The sequence below is a fragment of the Chiloscyllium plagiosum genome, unplaced genomic scaffold (assembly GCF_037043375.1).
Source record: "Chiloscyllium plagiosum isolate Xiang-an unplaced genomic scaffold, Cpla_swu_hap1 HiC_scaffold_37, whole genome shotgun sequence".
Lineage (NCBI taxonomy): Eukaryota > Metazoa > Chordata > Chondrichthyes > Orectolobiformes > Hemiscylliidae > Chiloscyllium > Chiloscyllium plagiosum.
The window spans coordinates 22,786,870-22,811,398 of record NW_028270175.1 but is presented as its reverse complement, the minus strand read 5'-3'; the positions used below and the strand labels follow the sequence as shown (position 1 = coordinate 22,811,398).

At 40.1% G+C, this 24,529-nt stretch overlaps 1 protein-coding gene across 1 annotated transcript in view; it reads right to left on the bottom strand.

Annotated features, from left to right (window-relative positions):
* Window positions 1-23,287, bottom strand: part of aldh4a1 (aldehyde dehydrogenase 4 family, member A1) — a 47,401-nt gene extending 24,114 nt beyond the window's left edge. The window contains exons 1-8 of the mRNA XM_043675840.2: window positions 22,982-23,287; window positions 19,396-19,486; window positions 14,133-14,225; window positions 10,313-10,360; window positions 9,582-9,737; window positions 6,375-6,524; window positions 4,708-4,782; window positions 940-1,127 (exon numbers count right to left, since the gene is read on the bottom strand). Of these exons, the coding sequence (XP_043531775.1) occupies window positions 940-1,127; window positions 4,708-4,782; window positions 6,375-6,524; window positions 9,582-9,737; window positions 10,313-10,360; window positions 14,133-14,225; window positions 19,396-19,486; window positions 22,982-23,022 (842 nt within the window). The 5' untranslated portion in view covers window positions 23,023-23,287. The remainder of the gene's footprint in view (window positions 1-939; window positions 1,128-4,707; window positions 4,783-6,374; window positions 6,525-9,581; window positions 9,738-10,312; window positions 10,361-14,132; window positions 14,226-19,395; window positions 19,487-22,981) is intronic.
* Between the last annotated feature and the right edge of the window lie 1,242 nt (window positions 23,288-24,529).

Below are 24,529 nucleotides of genomic sequence, written 5' to 3'. Positions count from 1 at the left end.
TACTTCCTTTCCCTCCTATCACTTTACTTTGTTACACTCCACCAGTGTCTCCTTTAAAATTTTGTTCTCTACAAATCACCCAAGTACCATTCCTTGTTTTGCCCTGAGATTCCTTCACTGTTTTCTCTCTCAGCATCTAAGCTTCACAAACACATTGATTTTAACATATCTCTATTCACCTTGCCTTCTTTCAGATTTAGTGATTCTTCTATTGTCATAGCATACCCTCAAGTCTTGTCATCTCATCTTGTTCTGTTTCCTTTTGTTTCTACTGCAATGCCATCTCTGATTATTTATTTTTATGCCTCTGAATTTTCATTCCACTTCCAACCTAAATTTATTTTGCCTGCACCTTATCTCTTGCAGAAAAATAAACTTTATCAAAGTCACCTACATTGATCTTCCATTTGATACCATACTTCTATAGTTACTAATACTGGTCAATTACAGTCTCACCTCCGCAAATTATATCCTTGTCCATATCTTCCACACTCCATATCCTAAGTGACCCCAAAACATTGCCATCCACAAGATAACTTCTGTTGTACCATTCACTCGTCAGCCCTTGCTCATGGGCTTGTATCAATTCCCAGACTCCTCCCACTTCCTTGATTTTAAAATGCTCATCCTCATGTTCAAATCACTCTTTGGGTCCCCATTTCTATAATTTCTCCATGCTATTCCAATAATAGAAAATTCTGCAATTCCCGTCCCTTCATCATACCACTGATGGCTGTACCTTCATATGCAGTGGCCCAAAGTTGTAGGATAATATTTCCTAAACTTATTTCATCCTTCTATGAAGCTGCTCTCTAATACCTACTTCTTAGACCAAGCTTTTGAGCACTTGTCCTAATGCTTCCTTCTTTAGCTTGCTGTTAAATTTTGCCTGTTAAAGCTGCTCCATGAACATAATTTGTTGCTGTTGTCACTACTTACGGGACACTGCCGGTGAAGTTGATTCCTGCTAAGTGCTCAGATTCTGTAATAGTTTCTCCAAATAGTGGCCCATCACTTGGAACAAACTGGATGACATTCGGTGGCAGGCCAGCTTCAAGAAGTATTTTGTACACAGTGTAGCTTGCAGCCATAGCTGTATCACTGGGTTTCCAGACCACCACGTTACCCTAGAATCACAACACAACAGTTTGTTTTCCTGCAAAAAATTCACTAATTCTAAAACCACAATACATAATGAAAAAATAATATTCTGCACAAAAACATTTTAACAGGAAAATGCAGTTCAGAAGAAGCAGACAGCATGTCTAAAGATGAGTACTTTGCTTCAGTCATCACAAAAGAAGAGGATTCAACCAATATCAAGAAACAGTAGAGAAATTAGATAGGATTAAGATACATAAGGAATTGATTAAAGGGTTGGCATGCTTAGAGTAGTCCCATAGTATGGATAGATTGCATCATAACTGGCTGAGGGAACCAAGGATAGAAATTGTGGTTGTTTGACATAATCTTTAATCTCCCTTGAATATGGAAATGGTGAGGTCTAGTGAATTCCAAATGTCACACACTTATTCTGAAAGGCAGGAGCGAGACTAGTCCAACCACTCCAGACCAGTGCTCCCAACAGCTGTGTTCAGAAAACTTTTAGGTAATGCAGTCAGGAAGAAATGTTAATTTGCATTTGGAAGAACATAGGTTAACAAATGATTTGATAAAGGCAAATTAATCTGCCAAACTGAATTCAAGTTCTTAAAGTAATGCTGTTAATGTGTACTAACTTTCAAAAGTCAATTCACAAAAGTGCCTTACTATAATGGACTACATAGCAAAAATGATGTTTACGAGATTAAAAGGGGCCATGGCAGTTTGAATGTGAAATTGACTAAGAAAGAAAGTGAACATGGTTGTGAGTGATTGATATTCAAACTGGAGGCAAGTATATCATGATGTCTCCCTGTATTGGGACCACACTGTTCTCCAACAACTCCTTCCAGGCAATGATTCCTCTAAACTGAACAGCTGTGAACACTGCCAGCCACTGAAGGCCCATGCATGGCGATCAGCATGCCAATGTTGTTTGCAGCATTGACTTCCTTCTCCAGATCTCAAAGGTCCATGCATGAGAAAAAAAATTAGCAAGAACACTGCTTCCACATGGGTGAAATTGTTTTCATCTGATTCCACACTTATCTAGTAACCAAACAATCACCTGTAATGACTTTTCTTCCTGCTCCTCTGGACCAGCATCCCCAGAGGCACCAAAGATCTTTCATTGATTCCTTACATACTTAAATACTGCCCTTCAATGACATCATCCTAAAGCACATTTACATGCACCCTGATGTTACCCACCCGGCCCAACACCACCTCTCTTGACTTTTCCAGTCTCTCATTCTTTTTTTATTCTGCCTAATCCAAATCCAGTACTGATTAAGCAGAAAGCACAATCAATATTGGAATGACCAAAGTCCAATATATTTTACCCTAGCTACGAACTTCAACTCTCTCCTTGACATTGTTGGAGGCTGAGCCAAATGCCCACAAGGTCAGTGTCCTTTTTTGACTCTGAACAGTTACTGATCCTCTCTTAACTACCTACTTTCATCTCCACACAATCATTGATTGCTATGTCTTTAGCTATCAAGGACAGAGCTGTTGGAATTCCCTCCCTAAACATCTCCAACTGCCCTGCCTCAAAACATACTTCTTCTCACTAAGATTTGTTCACCCACCCCAAATGTCTCCTCATGACTTTGTATCAAGTTTTTTTTTGTTTGAGCTACACTCTTGCAAAAAGCCTTTGAAGGTTTATTTCATTATGTTAATGGTGCATTTTAAAGTGAAGTTAATATAATCAAATTCTACAACGTAACAGCATACTATGAAAATGCACATACTACAGGATATCCAGCTGAACTGAACAATGGACATTTTGTGGCCAAAAATTTCCAAGCAACTGTTTTCAACTGTGCTTTTATTTTAAAATTCCAAACAAATGAAAATAACCAGCAGGGTATTTTGGCAACATGTTTTGAAAATTAAAGATCGTAATCCACTCAATTTTGAGAGATAAATTTATTTATTTGTCTCTAATACAATTAAATGGTGGATGGTCAAAGTGATTTATACTAACCTTGGAGCATATTTTCTTGTTTTTTTTTAAAAAAGAAAAGTGGGCATCAGTCCTTTCGTATTCATTCAGGGAATGTGAGCTTTGCTGGCTGAGCCAGCATTTATTGCTGACTTCTAACTGCCCTCAAGAGGTGGTGGTTATATGCCTTCTTGGAATGTTGCAGTCCATTTAGTGTAGATGCAGCCACAATACTGTTAGAGAGGGAGTTTGAGGATTCTGACCCAGCTTGAAACAGTTCTAAGTTTGACATAAAAAGGTACATAAAACAAAACAAAATTGCTATACTCTAAATTAACCAGGGGAAAAAATACCTCTAACACAGTCAGTTCTGCTATAATGTAGCCGTTCCATTCTTGTGCAATCCCGTAATAGCAGCACCATTTAAACCAAGGGGGCCTGAATCACGTTATAGAATACATGCTTTCAAACTTCGCGCTTTAGAAACAGTGTCCCCAAATGTGTAAATCGTGTTGCAGCGAGTTTGTGTTAATGAACGACTTGTACTGCAATTGTCTACCTATTATAGAGGCCTGTAAATGAGCATCTGAAGTTATTGCTGATTTTGGGTTCTGGAGGGTCATCAATGGGCATGAAACCTTAACTCTGCCTTCTCTCTCCAGATGCTGCCAGACCTATAGAGTTTCTCTTGCAACCTATGCTTTTGTTTCAGATTTCTAGCATCTGAAGTTCTTTGTTTTACTTTACTGATTTTGGGTAATTCTCTATTGTGTTACCATATCATTAACTAGTTAATAATTTTTCACCTCAATAATTTAAACAAGATTCAAATCTGTCTTTTTCTTTCTGTTGTGATAAACATAGAATTGTACAAAATTGGAGAAGGAGGCAGCTATTCCATCCTTCCAGTCTGCTCCATCACTCAATATGAACATAGCTCATCATCCAACTCAGTCCCCTGTACCGGCTTTCCCCTCATACCCTTTGATTCCTTTAGCCTGAAGAACTACATTTGACTTGTTCTTGAAAACATTCAATGTCTCGTCCTCAACCACTTTCTGTGGAAGAGAATTCTACAGGCTCACCACTCTCTGGGTGAAGAAATTTCTTCTCATCTCAGTTCTAAATGACCTACCCCAGATCCTTAAACAGCAATCCCTTGGTTCTGGAATCCCAGTCATTGGAAACATACTTCCAACATTTACCATCTAGTCCTGTTCAAATTTTATTGTTTCCAAGATCTCCTCTCAGTATTCTCTTTGAATCCATTGTTAGGAAACATTAACTCTGCATTATTCAGTAAAAGATTCACCTCCTTGTTATGCATGCCACAAGGGGCTGAGTTCATTTGTTCAACAGCTTCACCCTCAGTAACACCTTTAGTTATTAATTCCCAGCTGGAAATAGATTCACATATTTAAACAACTTCACCAACTTGAAAAGTAATCCATGCAAAAGAATCTCCTCGGTTCAGTTAGATCACATTACTGCTGGTCATTCAGATTTTTAAAAAATCAATTTCTTCATTTTTATAGGGCTGAAACTTCTGGAAACATTTCAGATTCCATCCACAGCAGTAGATTCGTACACTGAGCCTGACTCACTTTGTAACCTATTTCCTTTTTGAAAATAAAATTGCTATCCTTGTTTCTCACCATCAGTGCTGGAGCTCCTGCCAGATTTCCACCTATAGCAGTGAAGTTGAATGGAGAAACAGCTGCTACAAAGCCCTGAAAGAAGTAAAACAAAATACTGGTAAAAGCACAGTATCAGAACTTAATGCATAAAATACTGTTTTAGATCATAGAGCAGTAGAGGTGATCTATATGGACTTCAGTAAGGCGTTTAACAAGGTTCCCCATGGGAGACTGATTAGCAAGGTTAGATCTCATGGAATACAGGGAGAACTAGCCATTTGGATACAGAACTGGCTCAAAGGTAGAAGACAGAGGGTGGTGGTGGAGGGTTGTTTTTCAGACTGGAGGCCTGTGACCAGTGGAGTGCCACAAGGATCGGTGCTGGGCCCTCTACTTTTTGTCATTTACATAAATGATTTGGATGCGAGCATAAGAGGTACAGTTAGTGAGTTTGCAGATGACACCAAAATTGGAGGTGTAGTGGACAGCGAAGAGGGTTACCTCAGATTACAACAGGATCTGGACCAGATGGGCCAATGGGCTGAGAAGTGGCAGATGGAGTTTAATTCAGATAAATGCGAGGTGCTGCATTTTGGGAAAGCAAATCTTAGCAGGACTTATACACTTAATTGTAAGGGTCCGAGGGAGTGTTGCTGAACAAAGAGACCTTGGAGTGCAGGTTCATAGCTCCTTGAAAGTGGAGTCACAGGTAGATAGGATAGTGAAGAAGGCATTTGGTATGCTTTCCTTTATTGGTCAGAGTATTGAGTACAGGAGTTGGGAGGTCATGTTGCGGCTGTACAGGACATTGGTTAGGCCACTGTTGGAATATTGTGTGCAATTGTGGTCTCCTTCCTATCGGAAAGATGTTGTGAAACTTGAAAGGTTTCAGAAAAGATTTACAAGGATGTTGCCAGGGTTGGAGGATTTGAGCTATAGGGAGAGGCTGAACAGGCTGGAGCTGTTTTCCCTGGAACGTCAGAGGCTGAGGGGTGACTTTACAGAGGTTTACAAAATTATGAGGGGCATGGACAGGATAAATAGACAAAGTCTTTTCCCTGGGGTCAGGGAGTCCAGAACTAGAGGGCATAGGTTTAGGGTAAGAGGGGAAAGATATAAAAGAGACCTAAGGGGCAACTTTTTCACGCAGAGGGTGGTACGTGTATGGAATGAGCTGCCAGAGGATGTGGTGGAGGCTGGTACAATTACAACATTTAAGAGACATTTGGATGGGTATATGAATAGGAAGGGTTTGGAGGGATATGGGCCGGGTGCTGGCAGGTGGGACTAGATTGGGTTGGGATATCTGGTCGGCATGGACGGGTTGTACCGAAGGGTCTGTTTCCATGCTGTACATCTCTATGTCTCTATTTGCTGCAATATGTGAGCCGATCACAGCTTGGCACTCTTGAATGATTTTCACCATTACCACGTGTGCAGTAAATTAACAAAGCAGGCCATTCACCTTTAATAGAATGAGCCATTTTAATTTCCAATGAAATCACCACAAATTAAAATTAAGAGGATCAGCGAATGGGAACCGATATAATCTGCCAGTTTACCATATAAGAGATGTCGGTGAATATCACTCCCTCACTAAGTCTCTAATATTCCTCAATTGCCTTAGTTTTTTTTAAAAAAGGCATCACTTTTGTCACCAGTCTCTCGTTTTACAACACACTCACCTCCAAGCTCCGGTACAGTGTACTGTTGGTGCTTGGTGGCTCACTGATTGGTTGTTCATGTTGAAGTTCCAGAGCATGTTTAGCATTGAATCTGAAGAAGTCTATTAGTTCTGCAGCTGCATCAATCTCTGCCTGAATTACTGTTTTACCCTGATAAACAGAAAAAGGTCCATTATTAATGTTAAAGTGAATATTAGAAATTTGTAAAAATTATTGCCTTTCACACCAGATGTTAAAATGAAGCCCTGTCTGCCTTCAAACTATTTTGAAGAACAGCAGCAGCCATGGAGTTCTCTCCAGTGTTTTGGTTAACAATTCTCCTTTCAGCTGAAGTTGATGATGTCATCAGGTTTGTTTGAACTTGCTGCACACAATTTGGTTGCTTTATTTGCTACAAAACATGTTACTGTGAACTACTTGAGTGTCCAAGTTTGTAATTTGTTATCATGTACATATATAATGCATTTTAGCATTGCATAAGTTCAAGACATTTCTTTTGAAACGAGGTCCCAAAGACAATGTAAATAAACTAAGAGGTAGGGAGAGACTGAACAGTAAGATTGCAAGCTGTGAGGAGTTCAAAGCAAGAACATGAGGTAGAACAGTGAATGGTAATCAAGGTCAGCCAAAGCCTCACTGAAATGGTGTGTAAAGAAAGGGAGGACCAGTATCTCCATAAAAGGGATTATGGCCCATTAGTTATCAAGGACACCATATGTTTCCTTTGTGTTGGAACTGCTATACTGATAATAGCCCTGCGAAAATAAGCAAATGTCAAGGGTTCAGATGATAGAAACCTGAGCAAACAAGAACTGTGTGTGCAAGTATTACTTTAATTGAATAACTGAGTTTTGGATGTAAGCCAGTGATCAGTTCAGTAAGGCTCAATAGTTTGTGAATTATAGCAAAGATACAAGAAAATTAGGATACTTTAGATAACTTACTGAAAATTCAAGAGCGACAAAGAAAATCAGCCAGTGGTAAAAGACAAAGGGGATGGTCCCATAATAATACATTAATTCTCACACTTAGGCTTAAAACAAAATCATAGCTATTACCAGTACAAAGTCAGCTTAAAACCATTGAACAGACTCCAAAGAGAGAGGGTAAAACAGAATGGACTGAAGTGGCTGTAAAAAACTTTGAAACATCTCCACATTGTAATGCTTGTGTCACACAAGTGCCAGGCAATGACCATATCAAACAAGAGAAATTGTAACTACTGTCCCTTGTGTTTACTCATCATCACCACCAAATTACCCACTATTAACATTCTTGGGTTTACCGTAGAACAGAAACTGAACTGGACTGGCCATATAATTACTGTGGACACAAGAAAAGACCAGAGGTTAGGAATTCTGCACTAAGTAACTCAGCTCCTGTCTCCCAATACCTGTCCAACATGTATAAGGTGGAAGTCAGGATATGATGGAATTCTCCCCATTTGGATGCAGTTGCAATAACATTCCCAGTTCAACACCTCCAAGAAAAAAACAGCCTGCTTGATGAACACTGCTACCACCCCCCACCACCTTCAACATTCACTCTTTTCTCTACTGATGGACAGGGGCAGTATTTCAAACTATCTACAAGATGTACTGCAGTACTCATAGGCTCTTTTGACAATATCTTCCAATATCATGACCTCTACCACCTAAAAGGACAAAGCTAGCAACATAGGAGCACCACTACCTGCAAGATCTACTTCAAGTCATACATCATGCTGACATGAAACAATATTGCAGATTCTTCAGTGTCATTTGGTCAAAATCCTGGAATTCCCTTACTAACAGCACTCTGGGTGTACTGTTATGACCCACTTGGGAAACTGCACTGAATCTCAAATCACTGAATCTTAGAATCCACAAAAGCCTTCCATGCAGGAAGAGGCCATTCAGCTCATCGAATCTGCACCGATAATTCAAATAGCATCCCATCCAGCCTCCAATATATCCCATAACTCCACATTTACCTTGGCTAACCCACCTAGCTTCTGCAACACTAAACATAACGGACAATTCAGCATGGCCAATCCATTTAACCTGCACATCTTTGGACTTTGGGAGGAAACTGGAGCAGCTTGAGGAAACCCACATAAGTACAGGGAGAACATGCAAACTCCACATAGACAGTTACTTAAAGCTTGATCAAAACCAGGTCCCTGGCGACTTGAGGCAGTTTAACCACTGAACCACTGTGCCGCCCTGTCGCATAACTCCTGGAATCACCACACACATTAAATGATTTGAAGTCTCCAATTTACCTGTCTGTTGGAATCAAGTTAACAGACTGACCAGCTTCCTGGACTTAACAAGAATTACTATTTATTACAAATAAGTAAATTTTAATCTCAGTAAACAGCTATAAAACTATCAACATTTGGCTAACAGTTAACACCTCTAAACTACTTATAAAACCTCTACAGATACAGAGACAGAAACTAATTTTAACCATGGTTTTACAGATGGAAATAAAAACTGAGAACCACAGTTCAATACTGCCAGGCCACTGGGTTTGTTAAGATGTTCCTTTTGCTTGACAAGACTTTATGTTCTTTAACCACTTTTACTCCAGGTTCTTTGATTTATTTTGCCCTCTTCTTCATGCAAGTTAAACACTACTTACAAAGTTTCTTAGTTACTGGTTGAAGTCAACAGCTTACAGCAACTGGTTGAGAAAATAACTGGCTTTTCTCAGGCTCCAGATATTTTTACGGCAGAGACATAACCACCTGCCCTCTCAACAATCTGAACGCTTCTCAATGAATTATTCATACCCACAAACTGTTCGGCTGCCAAGGAATGAATCAGCGAGTTGGTGTCAGGCCACTGACACTTGCATCCATAACTGGTCATAACTAAGCTAAGCAATGAGCTGCTACTTGCCCACCAAATCTCAGGCTGCACACATACCCCAGTCTCATGCTGTCTACAAATATCTCCCTCTACTGCTAAGCAAAGCAGCAGCATAAACATCACACAAATTAGCTTGTCACTAGTTTTTATTTTGAAAAGATGTAGCAATTCCTTCCTTAATTCATTGATTTCAAAAAAAGTCCTTTTCCATTTTAGTCCACATCAAAAATATACAAAATAAGATGATACCATCTTTACCATACCTACACCCCCAAAGACTCCAGTAATTTAAGAGATACGACTTAAATTAATGTTCTTTATTTCCTCACTGATGTGGGTATAATTTACATACCTGTCCAATCATAGTTCTGGCCAAAAGTTCTGCACGTCTTGACCCACTAATTAAGTCAGCCGCTTTAAAGAATATTTGTGCTCGATCCTCGACAGGTTTGAGATCCCATTCCCTGTGTGCAGACAGTGCTGCATTAATTGCTTTATTAATTAAATCCTGTCAAAAAAAAATTAAGAAGCTGGTTTCTATCTCAAAAGGAAAACCAATCAGGTGAAATACAAACACCTAATTTTATTATTTTGTGAATTTATTTTAAGCTAAATGGAAATTAGCTGAACACAAAATCAATTCCTGCTTCCTTAATTCAAAAAAATTATTTTATTGACATGCAATAGTATTTTCCTTTTCAGGAAAAGATCTCTGGCAGGGTGGTTCTCCCTCACCTCTGCATTGAAAGGGTCAGGCTGGATTACAGATCTAAATCTCTAGAGTGAGATTCGAATCTACAACTTTCTGACTCAACATGCAAAACTACTACTCAAAAACCAAAGAACTGTGGTTCCTAAAGTCAGAAACAAAAACGAAAATTGCTGGATAAAACTCAGCAGGACTAGCAGCACTGGGAGAGAAAGCAGAATTAACGTTTTGGGTTCAGAGACTCTTCCTCAGAACTGTTACTTACTGATTTGGAATCTTTTAATACAGTAACTTAAAACTTAAGACTAATATTTTTGATTCCAATCAATCAGTGTCCTTCATATTGTTGAGTTAGTCTCCACCTGTTAGTTTACCTTGTCAGCATAGCAGAACTTGGCCACTTTGTGTGAATGATTAAATGGCTGAAATAAAGAAAATAAGGTAATCTTAATTCACATCGACTGTATTCTGTAGTTTTGCAAGAGCATAAAATATACTGTTCTTGCAACATTTAGACGCCAAATGAGTCCAGTCAAGCCAGTTAACAAAGCCACTATTTTAAGAAAAAAAATGGAAGAAATGTGGGATTTAATCCCCAAACACAGGGCAAGAATCCAGTACATTACACAGAGGTTACAACTCAGAAACAAGTCATTCTTACACACTCATCAATACCAGTATTTATGATCCACTAGCATATACCCACTACACTCCCTCTCTACTGGCAGCATATTGGAAACCAAATGTGACCATAAATCACCACCATGGAAGGCCCGCTTTTGGGCTCCATTCCAGATTTTTTTCCCCCAGGGTTTATTCCACTAGCCTTTAACTCTCCTATGATATTCACAAAGCAGTGAGGTCCAGGTTGCTTGTTTCACCACGAGGAGACACAGCTGATGAATTGTTAATAGGCTGTGTACTGACAGGGAGAGATTTACACATTTGGTTCTCATTTTAGCATTGCTGCTGGTAAGTGTGTAGGTTGAAAAGGAGAAATAAATTAGCACATAGAGGAAAAGCCTACTAACCTGTTTTAAACACATATAGGGTGCAGCATATTAACCTACTGGACGAAGTGGCAGTACTCTGGAACCTACATTATGTTATGAAAACATCTTATCCGAATTGTTAATTTAGAATGCTGGACATAACTTAAATCAAAAGGTGACAGATGCAGCACAATAAAAAGCTGCATTTGCAAAAAAAAAACACATGGTGCTTGATTGGAGTCACCTTTCGTGCTGGGAGGTTACATGACCCAGTTTGTGGGTGTAATAAAGCCATTTGATTTTAAAACCTCAGGAGCAACAGCCTTTGCTTTTTCTTTCTCAGAAACCTCTCAAAGTCTGAGAGTTGAAAATGCACTGAAACCCTATCATCACAAATAGAGTGTCCACCACTATATCCCAAAAAGAAAATTCAGATAGCTACAATCGATTGAGGAAGGCACCCAGTGCCAACAGTTTATTTGCAAATTCAGTTCAACTACAGGTACACATTTAGAAAATCTGCGTACTTTTGTTCCCCTCCAAAATTAACTACTACTCAGCCAAAGTAGTTTTAAGACTACACTCTGCAGAGGTTTTATTTCCCCACCCAACTTGGATGTAGTGTATGTTTAAGTTTTCAAGGAATATAGCTGTATATGTTTGTACAGACTAAAACATTTTTTAAAAATCTGTAGATCTTTGCAAACAAACATAATACTTTACGAACCTGAACAACTTTCTGATATTGAGCAATATCAGCTCTGATTAAAGAATTAGCAATCTTGCTTTTATAAAATTCAAGTTGTATGGAAACTATTGGAGAGGGAAGGAAACATTTTGCACCTCCTAACTTGGTCATAACAATTAGATACTGTTTTAATATACTTGGGGAAAAAAGAATGGGATACTCTAGCAAACCTAATCATTTCTTTGTACAAATTTATGACCTATTTATGCTTGAGTTCAACAGCCCACTTATAAAAACAAAATATGATACATTCCATAATGTAATTTATTAGCTACCTGGACTTCTAAAAAAATGTTGTATTTGGACATAAAGAACTCTCTTTTCATTTGTACTCTTCAGGGACTTTCCATTGAGTGAGTATTCTGTTCCTTCTTTCTACTCCCAAAATACATCACCTCACATTCTCCAGCATTAAATTACATCTGCCACCTGTCTGCCCATTTCATGAACCTATGCCCTTTTCAACTTCTCTTTACTATTACCAATCCTCTCCACTTTTGCTTCAGCAGCAAGTTTTGAAACATGTCCCTGCATCCAAGCCTGAGCAATCAATGCTTCAAGAATAAATATAAACTCAGTACTGACCTTAAAAATATATCATTTCCAGTTTATGTCCAATCTGAGCATTATTTAGTAACCTTAGCGCTGTGTTCACAATAATCAACTAACTTTTTAATCCATGTTGCTGATATTTCTTACACTGTGCAGTTTTTAAAAAAATATAATAAACCTCTAAAAATCCAAACACACCGCACCTACTGGATTCCTTTTGACTATGTAATTAACTTTTTCCTCAGAGTATCATTTCAATAATGTACCAGGAGTATTACTTGTGTTATATAGTATTTATCCAACATCTTTCTTACCATAAAGAACTTAAATAAATTTAATTAGTTACTTTATAATCTGCACTGATTTGGCGTTCAATATTTTCCATTTTGTCAATGAGTGGGAACCCTAACTTCAGTAAAGAATTGATTCCCATAAATGTGCTGCCGTTGTCCTTCTCAGTGATAGAGGCTGTGGGTTTTGAAAGTCCTGAAAAAGACAGCTGGGTGAGTTGCTGCATTGCATCTTACAGACAGTACACACTGCTGTTACTGTGTGTCAGTGGCATAGTGAATGTTTAAGGTGGGGATGGGGTGTCACTCAAGCTGGTCGCTTTACCCTGACTGGCGTCAAGTTTTTTTTTTGAGCGTTTTTGGGAGTTCTACCCAAACATCGAAACAGAGAGAACTTCATTTGGCTCTTGACTTCTGCCTTGTAGACAATGGGCAAATGCTGGGGAGTCAGATAAGTTACATGTTTCAGAATTCTTAGTCTCTGACCTACTCTCATATATATATATATACCTATGTATATATGGATGGTCTAGTTTACTTTCTGCTCAACGGCGATAGTGGGGGCAATTCAGCAACATCCCAAGTCCTACAACAGTTCAGGAAGGCAGCTCACTACTACTGTTAGGTTCTTTTCCCGAGGTTTCATATACGAGGTGGAATCTGCACACACCAACTTCTACAACAGTTAAAGTTTAATAAAGCTTGTATAAGTTAGGTGACCTCTCTGAGACTCTTGGCAGGCTTACCAAGTCGTCAGAAGAGAGACCCCCATAGAGAATACATCCCCTTTATATAGGTCAGTTGGCAATGCTTACAGATACTCTGCCAAATCACCCACTAAAACCACATGTTACCCCAGGTACAATGGTAGGATAAGATCATCCTAGGAGATAATGCAAATGCTAATGCCCTAATCCTGGGGAATTGTTATGCAGATGATTTACTGACTCAGTGATTCCCCAAGACAATGTAAGTGTGATGTGTCCTGGCTTCGGAATGGCCCTGTAAATGAGTTCTAGCTCTGCTTCTTCCTCAGACAATGTAGGTGTGATAGGCCTCAGCATCAGGGATGATCATGGCAATGAAAGTATGGAAGAGATTAAATGATAGTTTAATTTGATAATAGTGGTGGTGGTGGTGGGGGGGCAGTAGTAGTAAATGACTGTCTAATTGGAATGGGAGTCATTCGCATATCTGCATGACTGTTGTTCGCACCCACTTCCAGAACGTTCAGTCAGTGCAATTTAACCCTTTAATATTACTTTAAATGTCCAAAGAGGTATTTCCATTTAATCTTTTAACATTCTAATACCTTCGCCAGGGCAATTAGGAATGGAAAATAATACTAGACTACCAGCAAAGCTCGATTCCCATGAACAAATGAAAATAAACTGCTGGGAATAAAAGAATATGCAAACAAAAATACATTTAGAAGTGCATGGTATTCAAAGATTAAACAGCTCAAATTTACACAGAACAACAGAAATAGTCTTAGTGGGAATTGCTGTGAAGAAGCAAGGTCCACAATAGACTTCAATAGTTCTTTTACCAACAGTCATCTTAATAAATATTTCATTCACATCCAACAGAAAGTCAGTACTTCGATACTTACACATAGCTGATATTGTATCTCATTGGTCCAGACAGATTCTCCACCAATCACACAGGGGACCTCAAGTGTTTGCCCCTTCTGCTCATTCAGAGCCTGACAAAAAGATAAATGCTTTAAAGTAAAAGAACAGAGTGGGGATAGCACACATCATACACAGAAACGAGATACTGTTGTACTTCATACAAAACAAAAAACACCTCCTCAAACGTACAACTGGTCCCAGTTGAGTCACTTTCCACCGGTTCAACTCATATTCCAATTCTTATCTACATTACTGTCCTTCCCCTCCATCCACCACAACAGGTACAAACCACCATCATCATGGCTCTGCATCCTGAAATTCACTTTTTAAATCTTTACAATTTGCTGTACACCTCACCCACCTTCAAATTATCTCCTCAACTATAACCTCAGTTACCTCGCCGAACTTTTGCCTATAGTCTGGGGAAACAGTCTGGTCAGCAAGGACAAAGTGATGGATGAACATCACTTCCTTCAGAACAGGATATTTACATTAGTGTTAACAAGTTTGAGTTCATGAAGAACACAGATGGAAGACGAGCAAGACGACAAAAAAAAAAACACAGTATTTGACTTTAGAGGAAACACAGACACCCATAAGAGTTTCAGCAATGGAAGCAATGATGTAACACCAGGGAATGTTGTGAACGTGTTAGTGGTTTTGATTAATCTGTTATTCGCCTAAAATTGGGTGCACATGAAGATTGGGATTAAATTATGCGGTTGCCAAGCTGGATAAAGTTAGTCATAAGTTCACAACAGCTATTTGAATTTGGGTTAGCTCACTCTATAATGAGTAGATTCTTCTTTTCTTTCCATGCGGTCAGGCTAGTTACATTACTTTGCTCCTCCTCCTTTCACTGGTTTGAGTGTAATGAGCAGTTCGGAGAAAGGCAACCTCTCAATCAGTTATAATATAAACATACAACAGCTATTTCAACAGCAAGTTATCTCAATAAGAATTAATACCAGTTGATTTCTAATTCCACTGATAGAAACAAGAACTTTAGGGATTTTTCTGCTTTAAATGGAATGCGTGACTTTTCCAGGAGCTGTGCTGTGCATACGAGTAATTAAATCAATAGCTGTCATTGAATTGGTTTCTATTAAAAAGGTAATAAACACCTTGAGAAAATACTCATGAACTTGTACCGAAGAACATCCAGTCCTTAAAAACTTCACTCAATAATGAATACCAACAGCAAGTAAATTAATAATGTTCCAAGAGGTCAGGGAATTTCTATGACCGTCAACTTCAAACTTGCAGCACTTCAACAAAGTCAGCGAACTTATTGTGGCACTAACCATAAGAATAATATATTTACAGGCAAATTGTGATCGGATAACTCCCCATCAGTATTCCATGGTAAGTAGTTACTAGCGTACTTTATTACGAAGCAGAAAGGGTATTATTAGGAGCAGTTGGTTAGTCATCTGGTTATCAGGAGAAGATTGTGGTTCATGTCTTTATATTAATGTTTTATTTGGAATGAGCTGTAGAAATTACAATGAGACCATTAGTTTTCAATATGTTCATCTTTAAGCCATTGTCATGCTCAGAATTATACACAATATTTCAGAAGACCAGTTTCAAACCCCACAGAGAAACAGAAATCAGAATGCTCATAAGATAACGAAAGCTCAGTATTGTTCCCATAAAGAGAACAGGTACAGTTGATAAATGAAGCAGAAAGTGTCAGTGCAAATTGCTGATTAAACAGTAATGGAATGAGGTACAAGACAGCCTAATATGATTTAGGGTAGCAAAGAAATGTGAAACAACCCTTAAATAGTTAAATAGACTACCCATCTTCCAAATTTCCAGAGCTGCTGATCAATAATTGTTTTTGACTACAGTTCAAAAATTAATTACTGACCTGATATAACCATTATGCCTTGACAGCACAGGAGAAAGGAAAAAGATTGGCCATGTTACTGCAACTACAATTTTTTTCTGGTTGTTCATCAACCAGCGATGACAATAATTGTAGAGAAAGAAACGGTAACAGCTAGTTTTCAGTGATTAATGATGCAGTAACCAGAAGGAATAAATTCCAGTTTGTCAATAAAATAACGAGGGGAAGACATTAGCAACATACTGCTTTTTCACACTGTGGAGAGGGCAGTGGGGATGTAATCATGAACATCATACCAGAAACTATGAAAACAAAATTAAGTATTTTCCTTTTCTTTTTATGCAGACAATTATTTGAGAAAATACATAAGTAAAGTACAAGGGAGTGGAACTATGGTCAGTTCAGAACTAATAGATCAAATAATAATTTACAGTGAGAAGTTACAGTTAAGATATAATCCCAAGCACTGCCAATTGGAATGACCTTATTTTGATAATTTCGTTCACCTTACTTTTGGAAGCTGTGAAATTGGAACAATTTTTAATCTTTATAATTTTATTATTTTTCAATAAATTTAAAAATAATTTAATAGTAGGTAAAGTACCAATTAGTAAATAAAATAAAAATTGATATTGATATAATCTAATATACTAGTGACTCATGTGGGTTATGGCACTGGATTACTAACCTGGAATGGCATTGTGAAAATGAATTTAGCTTATGGGCTAGCAGAGATCAAGAAACAAGCAACTAATGGTTTTCCTACCAGTGACTTCAGTTCCACTCCACATGGTACCTATAACTGCTGTTGAAAGTAGCCATTCATTATAATATTCAAAGAAAAGAAAAAGAAATTTGAATTTTTCAAGGAGGTGACCAGGTGTGTACATAAGAATAGTGCAGGGAGGGAGGAAGAGATTGTGCTCTTAGAAGTAGTGTGATTCCAGCATGGCTAAGCACTTACAACTGCAGTGGTTGAACTTTAAACTTTATTTCTTTATTTTTCGACTTAATGTCTAACTCTTATTTAATGCTATGCTAAGAGGGACTATAACATTTAACTTTTAACTTTGTCCCTAATTTCTTTCTACCTTGTACTTAAGTTTCTGTACCTCGGTATAGAGGACACTTGCCTTTGTCAGTTGTGGCATGGATTATAAGAGCATGTGCAATACTTTGGTTAGGCCATAGCTGGACTACAGTGTGTAGTTCTGGTCATCACATGTGGGATGCACTAGAGACAATGCAGAGGATAATCACCAGGCTATTGCCCGGGTGGAGCAGATTAGCCACAGAGAGAGGCTGGATAAGCTTCGGTTGCTTTCTTTAGAGCAGAGAGAGGACTTGAGATGAAGAGGAGCATGGAGAGGATCGATAGAAAATAACTGTACACCTTAGCTGAATGGTCAATAACCTGGGGGCTTAATTTTAAGATGAAAGGCAGGAGGTTTAGAGGGATTTCATGCAAGTATTTTTGACCAATTGTGGTGGGAATCTGGAATGCACTGTCTGGGATGGTAGTTCAAGCAGGAAATCTCACAACCTTTAAAAAATACTTGGATGAACACTTGAAATGTCTTAACATTCAAGGCTATGGGTGAAGTGCTGGAAGGTGGGACTAGTGTAGATTTACAGTAGTGTTTTGTCAGTATAGAATGGACCTCTTCTGCATTGTATGATTCTAAAATTAATGATGAAGGGTGCACTGAGTAGAGCAGGTCAAGAAGGCAGCTCATCACCACCTACTTGGTGAAAGCAAAGGATGGTTAGCAATGCATTTTTATACGTCTCGACACTAGAATTTCTATCGTGGTTGTGGGTACGTTCACTGAGCTGATGCAGGTTTTGCAGCCACACCTATACTCTCCAAGTTAAAAATTCTAGTCCAAGGTTTGTGTAAAGATTTGTAGCTCAGGCACTGTTGTCATGGTTGTGGATACATTCACTGAGCTAGGAAGTTGATTTGCAGATGTTTCGTCCAGTCTAGGTGACATCTTCAGTGCTTTGAAGCCTGCTGCTTCTGGTTGTTCATTGTAGTGACCAGTATATTGGGTCTATGTCAATGTACTTGTTAATTAGATTAGATTAGATTACTTACAGTGTGGAAACAGGCCCTTCAGCCCAACAAGTCCACACCGACCCGCCGAAGCGCAACCTACCCATACCCCTACATTTACCCCTTTAACCTAACACTACGGGCAATTTAGCATGGCCAATTCACCTGACCTGCACATCTTTGGACTGTGGGAGGAAACCGGAATACCCGGAGGAAACCCACGCAGACACGGGGAGAATGTGCAAACTCCACACAGTCAGTCGCCTGAGTCAGGAATTGAACCCGGGTCTCTGGCGCTGTGAGGCAGCAGTGCTAACCACTGTGCCACCGTGCCGCCCTTTTGAATAAAATTTTTTTCTTTTTTTTTGGAGTCCATGGCTGAGTGTCATGCTTCTAGAAATTCTCTGGCTGTCCTCTGTTTAGCCACGACTTAACTCACCAGCCACGCCACCTTACATAAAAAATGTGTCAGAACTGACAGCCAGACCTCTCCAACCACTGGGATTCATGACAGCTCATAAACTGACAGTCACGCTCAGACAACAACTCACCAGGACAAAAGACTTTTTATCTATCATATGCAAGACTAACGTAAGTTATAGGATTCCATGCAAAGACTGCACGAAACACTATATAGGGCAAACAGGCAGACAACTAGCAATCCGCATCCACGAACACCAACTAGCCACTAAACGCCATGACCAGCTGTCCCTAGTAGCCATACACACAGATGACAAGGACCACAAATTGGACAGGGACAACACAACGATCACAGGACAATCTAAACATAGGACAGCCTGAGAATTTCTAGAAGCATGGCACTCAGCCACAAACTCTATCAACAAGCACATTGACTTAGACCCAATGTACAGCCACTACAACGAACAACTGGAACTGGCAACCTGAAGCAGCAGAAACAAAACCAAATAAATTCCATAAGACAGAGTACAACAGCGCTTCACAGGAGCATCGAAAGCACTGAAGTTGTCACTTAGACAGAGGATGAAATGTCTGCAAATGAACTTCCCAGCTCAGTGAACGTACCCACAACCACGAGACGTATAAAAATGCATTGCTAACAATGCTATAATAATCTTAGAGGACTGATGACAGTGATCCAAAACAGCTGAATATAAGAACGTTCATAGATCTGCGTGTATACATGTCAATGTGCATTTAATCATGCAAGCAGTATCCTTGTTCAGCTTATTGCTTTGGTTATCTGGTTAACTGGAGTATTGATGCAACTTTGTATTTCTTGTTAGACTTTGATTAATTCATGTTTGCAAGTGTTATACAAGGTTTTTCTTCAAAATGCTTACTACCAGACCTCCTTTAGGGCTTGCCGTTCTGAACTTCCTTGTTTGAATTCGAGGATCGGTTCATTCTTCACAGCTATTGCAGTGTGTTGTAACCGGAATCTGCAACAAATGATTGGACATACCACAGACTTATTAACATGTAAACAAGTCAAAAGCCACCATCTTTGGTCACCACATGAACTCCTGACTCCCACCATTATCTACATATAAACACAGAAGATTTAGACATGAATGTATGAGGTTTGATCAGTAAGATCACAAAAGACATGATATTTCAAGGTGCAGTAAAAGGCGAGGAAAGCCTTAGACTGAGGTAAAATGCGGCCTGGTCAGATAGGCAGAACAATGGCAAATGAAATTTAATCCCGAAAAGTGTGAGGTGATGTATTTTGGGAGGACTAACAAGACAAGGGAGCATGCAATGAATGGCAGGATTCAATGAACTACAGAGGATCAGAGGGACCTAGGTATGCATCCTGGATGGCAGCAGGATAGATGGATGAGGTGTTAAGAAGGTAAGGCAGCATATAGAATACCTGTCTTTATTAGTTGGGGCATGGAATACAAGAGCAGGGAAGTCACAATGAAACGGTATAAAATATTAGCTAGACCACAGCTAACCAATAATGGTCATTCATTATTGGAAGGATGTGACTGCACGAGAGAGGGTGTAAAGAAGATTCACCAGGACGTGGGAGCATTTCACCTGAGAGTTTGGGATGATTTTCCTTAAATCAAAGAAGGCTGAGAGGGATCTAATTGACGTACAAAATTATGAGGAGCATAGATGGGGTAGATAGATGAAACTTTTTGCCTAAGTTGACAGATAAGCAAGCATGGGTCATAGGTGGAAGGTAAAGCATAGGAGATTTGAAGGATCTACACCAAGAGTGGTGGGTATCTGGAAGTTACTGCATAAAAAGCTGGTGGAGGTGGGAACCATTATGACATGTAAGAAATATTATGACGATCACTTGAAGCACCACAGCATAAAAAGTCACAAGCCAAGTTTTAGAATACAGCACTGGAGTACAAGCTGCTTCTTGACTGGCAAAGGCATGATGGCTCAAAGGGCCTCTTCCCGCACTGTAAAACTCTATGACTCTAATCCCTTCTCACAGATATAGTCTCAAATTGAACCAGGCTGCTTACAATCTCATCACCCTATGAGAACATGAGCTTTGTCTGCAGCACATTTGATTATTTCCATCGCTGTAATTTCATTTGCATTTTTCCAAATTCAACTTCAATTTAAGGTAATATAACATCTCAAGACTCTCACAGAAACAACAGAAAACAAAATCTGACACTGAATCACATATTATTCACAAGGCAACATTGAGGTAGATGTCAAAAGTTTGCCCAGAGGTAAATTTTAAAGGAGCACTTTAAAAAAGAAAAGTGGTGGGAGAAGCTGGACGTTGCAGAGTTTGGGACCCAAACAACTAAAGGCATATCCATTGTCGATCAGCCTATTAAAATTTTCATAAGTACTTTTTAAAAATGCAGATGCAGAAGAGCTGAAACAAAAACAGAAATTGGTGGAGAAACTCAACAGGTCTTGCAACATCAGTGGAGAGTTAATGTTTAGAGTCCAGTGACCCTTCTACAGAGGCGATCTTCAGATCTGACAAAGGATTGAAACTGTAACTATGCTTCCTCTGCACAAATGCTGCCAAAATTTAGATGTTTGCAGTTTTCCTGGTCCTCCCTTTCTAAGAATAGTATGGGTGCCCCCATACATAGAACATAGAAGAATACAGCGCAGTACAGGCCCTTTGGCCCTCGATGTTGCGCCGATCCAAGCCCACCTAACCTACACTAGCCCACTATCCTCCATATGCCTATCCAATGCCCGCTTAAATGCCCATAAAGAGGGAGAGTCCACCACTGCTACTGGCAGGGCATTCTATGAACTCACGACTCGCTGAGTAAAGAACCTACCCCTAACATCTGTCCTATACCTACCACCCCTTAATTTAAAGCTATGCCCCCTCGTAATAGCTGACTCCATATGTGGAAAAAGGTTCTCACGGTCAACCCTATCTAAACCCCTAATCATCATACACTAAGGATTGCAATGAGGGATCTGACAACCAGAAAATTGCAGGATTGGAGGCGATTGCAGAGATACAGGGTGGTGAAGAGGAGGGATTTGAAAGCAAGGATTAGAATTTTAAAACACTGCTTAACTGGGACACATTTAGGAGAAAGTGAGGACTGCAGATGCTGGAGATCAGAGTCGAGAGTGTGGTGCTGGAAAAGCACAGCAAGTCAGGCAGCATCCGAGGAGCAGGAGAATTGATGTTTCGGGCAACACCTCCTCGGATGCTGCCTGACCTGCTGTGTTTTTCCAGCACCACTCTCTGGGACACATTTAGGTCAGCAAACAGTGGGTAATAGGTGAATATGATTTTCTCAGAGTTAGAACATTGGCAGGAGAGGATTGGATTACCTCAAATCGATGAAGGAAAGAATGAGAGGGGCTGACCAATGGGAAAGTAAAGGTACAATGAAGATTCCATCAGCAGATAGCTGCTGGACAAGACTACTGAGTGATAATCCTGCAACTCTGTTTCTCACAGTGGTGTGGTGCCCCTACACTCTAAAGAATGCATTAGTTCAATGAGGGACCTGATAACCATCTTCTCCAGGGCATCAAATGCTGGCTCGGCCAGTAACACCCACTGAATATCTAAAATTCCAATGCTCTACTAGTTCAGCCTATCTTCCATCCTTCATTAACCATGCCATCTAAAATTCTATCCCTGTCAGGCTCCACTCTTGCTGATCCACATTCATTCTCTCAAATAGCTTTTCTTTAACTCAAGGCATTTTTAAAAACTCATGAACTCTCCACGCTTCCCTCTGTGAGACTTTAAACCTTTATGACCTTCAGCCAAAATTTCTCCCTCTGCCAGGCGTCCAAACCTCCGTCTCTGGCTCAGCGTCTACTTTTTTTTGGCGGGAGGAGGGGGAAGTAAAGCTTCCGTGAACGACCTTGAGGTTAGGGAACAGCTGAATGAAGGTTTTGGGCTTGGGATTCAAGGTTTGTTATGTATTTCATGTATATATTTATATACTTATGTATATACATATTCATGTATATATTTATGTATATACATAACGGTCAGTTATGTATTTCAAAATAAAAAAGCTTCCCGCGTGGGACCTTTTGTTGAGCTCGGGGGGGGGGGGGGGGCGCTTTTCTCCCATCACCCCACCCATGACCTCGCCACTGCCCCATAATACCCGTCTCTCATGACCCCACAACGTGGTCCTCAACCCCATCCACATGACCCTATTGTTTGCCCCCTCCCCGCTCACATTGTCCTGTTTCCTCCATGACCCCACAGTTTGACCCCCATGGCCTAACTGTTTGACCTCCCCCCTCACATTATCCCATTACCCTACTATTCCCCCCTCACATTATCCCGTTTACCCCCATAACCTCACAGTTTGACCCCCTCCCCTTAACCTCACATTATCCCGTTGTTTATCCCTCCCTCGTGACCCTGCTGTGCATTTCCCCGACCCCAGCGTCTCCCGCGGCCCGGTCCTGAGATAGCGCCAGGCTCTTTGGCTGGGACTCACCCGGGCCGGCAGGTGAGTAGGAGCCGCCGGATACCCAACATGGCGCCCGCGCTGGAGTCAGGGGCGGCCTGGCAGCCACTTCTCACTGTCTTCTCTGATGGCCGGAGCTGCTCCTTGTACCGGCGGTGACACCTTCACCCAGTCGATCTCACTGTTCTCTTCCCCTTGAATAAAGCGATTAAATACCGCTGGCCCCGCAGGAATTAAACTCCTCCTGAGCGACCAGTCCCACGCCAAAAGCAAAATACTGCAGATTCTAAATATCTGAAATCAAAAATTGGAAGTGATCCAGTGGCGCAGCGGTACCGTCGCTGCCTCTGAGCCAAGAAGAACCAAAGTCAAGCCCCACCTCGGTTTATGTCGTGAGCAATTACACAAACTTCCAGGTTCCAATTTGCACGACTCTTTCCTCGCAAACCACAGTACCGTGTTTAAATCTCCCTTTCTTATCAATGACCTTGAAAAAATGGATATCCCGTTAACCATAAGATCCCATTGAATCTACTCCATAATTGAATGAGATTGTGGCTGATCTGACAACTTTCAAGTCCACTTTCCTGTCTTTTCTCCATGACCCTTGATTCCCTGATTAAAAATCTGTCAAACTCTGACCCAGACTCAACAACTCTCTCTGGTAAAGAATTCTGGAAAGGGTTCAATACCATCTGAGAGGAGAAATCTGTCCTCATCCCAGCCTTACTTATGCCCTTTTGTCCTAGACTCTCCCATAAGGAGAAATAACCTTTCCACGTTTTACATATCAAGAATTTTGTATGTTTCAAACAGGCTGCCACTCATTCTTCTATTTTCTGACAAGTATAGGGCAATAATCTACACATAATCTCTTCATAAATCAGTTCCTCCATACCTGGTTTCCTCTAGTGAATTTTCCTTGGACTGCCTCCAATGCTAGCATATCTCTCCTTAGTTAAGGGCTCCAAAACATAACAATATTCTAGCTGTATTCTGATTAGCTTCTTGTTGTCTGTCCCACTTTCTCAATCTCATTCCTCAACTGAGGAGTGGTGAGCTCGTTAAACCACCACCAGTCATCTCTCTTTGATGGGAGAGCAGCCTTGTGGTCCTCTGAGGCTTTACCAAGAGCTTCAGCAAACCCTCCCTATACTTTTATCCACTTTGAAATAAAGGCCAACATTGCATTTACCTTTACTAGCCTTCATGGACAAGGACTCCCAAATCCCTTTGTTCCATAACTTTCTGCAGTCTTTCTCCATTCAAATAATATTCGCTGCCCCTATTCTTCTTGCCAAAATTCATACCTTCACATTTCCCCACATTCTATTTCATCTGCTAAGTTTTTGCCATTGACTTAAGCCATCTACATCTCTCTGCAGACCTATTTTTGTGTCATCTACAAATTTGGCTACAGCATGTTCACTTTCCTCATCCAAGTCATTAATATGTATTGGAAATAATTGTGGCCCTAGCAGCGCACCACTTGTTACAGGTTGCCAGCCTGAAAATGCCACCTTATCCCAACTCTCTGTCTTCTATTAGTTATCCAGACTACAATCCATACTCTTGTAC